The sequence below is a fragment of the Propithecus coquereli genome, unplaced genomic scaffold, assembly GCF_000956105.1.
Source record: "Propithecus coquereli isolate 6110/MARCELLA unplaced genomic scaffold, Pcoq_1.0 Scaffold252, whole genome shotgun sequence".
Classification (NCBI taxonomy): domain Eukaryota; kingdom Metazoa; phylum Chordata; class Mammalia; order Primates; family Indriidae; genus Propithecus; species Propithecus coquereli.
This window is the reverse complement of record NW_012148086.1, coordinates 363,200-366,149: the sequence shown is the minus strand read 5'-3', so window position 1 is coordinate 366,149 and position 2,950 is coordinate 363,200. Positions and strand designations below refer to the sequence as shown.

Below are 2,950 nucleotides of genomic sequence, written 5' to 3'. Positions count from 1 at the left end.
ATCAAGTCTGCTTTTGACACTCTCTATTGCAATTTTCATTTCATTTATTGTATTTTTATGCTCTGGTATTTCTGCCTGATTCTTTTAGAATTATTTCTATCTCTCTTTTGACCTTCTCTTTTTGTTCATGCATTGTTTTTCTGTTGTTTGTTTGTTTGTTTTTGTATTTCTGTTTTCATTGAATTGTCTTTGTTCACTTTTAGCTCACTAAGCTTCCTTAAACAATTATTTTGAATTTTGTCTCAGGCAATTTGTAGATCTTCATTTCTTTTGGAATATAATTGTTTACTTTTATGTTTCTTGAAGCCTTGACCTGTTGCCTTTTCATTTGAAGAAGCAGTCACCTCTTCCAGTCTTTACTGACTGTCTTTGTGAAAGAAATGCCTTCCCCAGTCAGCTAGGTTAGAGATTATGAGGCTCTCTCAGCGCTTTTCTATAAGTGTGCCTACTCCACACCTCTTGGTCATTCTTGGTGGGGGGAGGGTAATTCTTAAAATTGTACATCTTTTCTAAATCCTACAAAGCCAGGCCACGTGCTGAGAGCTCCCCATTTGTCTTTCCTAGAACGTTGCCCTGAAATGCTCAAGTTTGTGTGCCTTTTTTCAATCCCGCCAAGTTGTGTTGGTTGTTTGAATGAGGCACATGCACTTACCTATGTGAGGGTATTATTGGGATGCCTGCTTGGGGGGAAGGGAAGATGAGGCATGCCAAGTGCTTGAAGCACCTATGGGCCAGTTGTGAGGGGTCTACTCATGAGTGGGCTTCCTGATGGAGTTCTCAGGGTGGTTACTAGAGTCCACAGCTTCTCTCCCCTGCTCCCAGCCTCTCCCAACCAATCAGCTGTGTTGATCACCTTAGTAATCTGGATTAGATAAGAAAGAAGTGGGCCTTGGGCAGCATCTTGCATGGGTGGGTGTGCAGGCACTAACTCATTAAACTCTTACTTTCTCTCATCATACTGACTTTGTTGCAGGGTGTGAAACAAAGCCAATGGAAAAGTGCCTATTAGAGGCACAGCAGAGATTCTCTCTCAGCCAGGGTTTGGCCTCACATGTCGTTGTATATATTCCCGTATGTTTTTTCCAAATGTTCATTACTGTGTGTTTTCTTTCCTTCAGGATGAGCCAAGCTCTGGGATGGATCCCTGCTCTAAGCGGTACCTGTGGCAAACAATAGTGAAGGAGGTTCGGGAAGGCTGTGCTGCAGTGCTGACCTCACACAGGTGAGCTAAACCGCCTCTTGTGGCCAATTTCTCAGCAAGATGGAGTAGCAATCAAAAGATAAGGAGTGCATTCAGGGCTAGGCACAGTTTTACACACAGACATTCCTTCATCTTTACAACACTATAGTGGTGATTTTGTTGTTAGTCCCCATTGTATAGATTGGAAGACTGAAGCAAAGAGAGATCAAATAACATAAACAAAATTACACAGCAAGCAAGTAGCAAAGCTGGCATTTGAACCTGGTAGTCTGTGTCCAAAGGCCATACCCTTGCCCAGTGCATTGCTACTGCTCAAGCGTGAGTGCCAGACTTCCTCACTCAAGTCTTCCTAAAGGATCTTTCAGATCCTTTCTACCCAAGGCCTCTTATCCAAGCAGGTAGAATTAGTTGAACTAAAAGCTTAACAGGTTACTGAATCTGGCCTAATATTTTCTTTATCACAGAATTAATTTTGTAATTAGATTTCAAAACCATTGGCTTCTTTTTAAATTTACAATACACTGGAATAGGCCACACAACCATACAAATATAGATTTCACAAAAATGTTTATGAAGAATGAGTAATATGATTTGGCTAATAAAAATCCTGATGATGTAATAGAGATCAGGCTTTCAAGTTTAGACTTGTTCTTTCCCTATGCTTAAGTAAAATAGACTGTGAATGCGATGTCAAAAACTTTCAAGGACCTGAGATTTTATCGCCCTTGCAAGCTAACACATTTAGCTTTTCATAGTTTCATGGATGTTGACAGAGGACACAAGAATTCTGGGTCAGAGATGAAAGACTTTATTACTCACAGCAAAAACAGTAGCCAGAGTGTCAGCAGGGTGTGATTGGTTCCCTGACCCCCAGTTCCCATAAGATTAACACAGATGGGTGTAGATGGATTCCTTCACACCCAGGAGAGGAGCCCCAAACCTAGTGAACCCTCCACTTTATAGCACTGGTAAATAAGCCAGCTCTTGGTTTGGGAAGAGATGTCATTTCTTCCTCCAAGGTTGTTCACTGACAACACAACTTTGAAAAATGGCCCAGGTAAAGTGTAGTCAGGGCCTTGTGTTCTGGAAATTCATGGCAAGACTTGTAGGAGTATGAAGGACTCATGAAAGAGAGTCTCCCAACAGTTAGTAAATCATTAAGTCTGTGCTTGAGTTAGTAACCCAGCCCTTGTTACTAGAAGTGAACTAAAAGTTGCCCTATCATGTGAAATGTGAGATCTCTTAGGGGATCTCAGGAGACTGCTGATGACTTACAGACATTTCTAATAATGTGCTGGGAGCTACCTCGGAGATCCAAGCCTGTAAAGCCAACCTATTGTGAAGGAGGTGGCCATTCACACACATCATACATTGCTTCATGTCAAAGTAGACTTTCCTTCTTAATTTTCTATCTCTGAGCTCTTTTTCTTTTTTACCTCTTATACTCACTCACTAATACGTTTGCCTATATTGCTCAACATTTCCAAATTTTCACTGCCAGACTAAACATTGATTTTTTAAAATAACTTTTTTGAATTATAATTTACTTGCCATATAATTTAACCACCAAAATGTAGAATTCTATGATTTTTTAGTAAGTGTGTAGACTTGTACAAATGTCACCATAAGTGAGCTTTAGAACATTTCTATCATCCCCCAAATTTTCTCATGCCTGTTTTCAGTAAAGCCTCCACTCAAAAACCCCTGTCCTAGGAAAACATTGATCTTCTTTTAGTCTGTGTAAATTTT

General features: G+C 40.3%; 1 protein-coding gene across 1 annotated transcript in view; it reads left to right on the top strand.

Moving 5' to 3' along the window:
* Nucleotides 1-2,950, top strand: part of ABCA13 (ATP-binding cassette, sub-family A (ABC1), member 13) — a 518,893-nt gene that overhangs the window by 464,798 nt on the left and 51,145 nt on the right. The window contains 1 exon segment of the mRNA XM_012646893.1: nt 1,119-1,222. Coding sequence (XP_012502347.1) covers nt 1,119-1,222 — 104 coding nt within the window.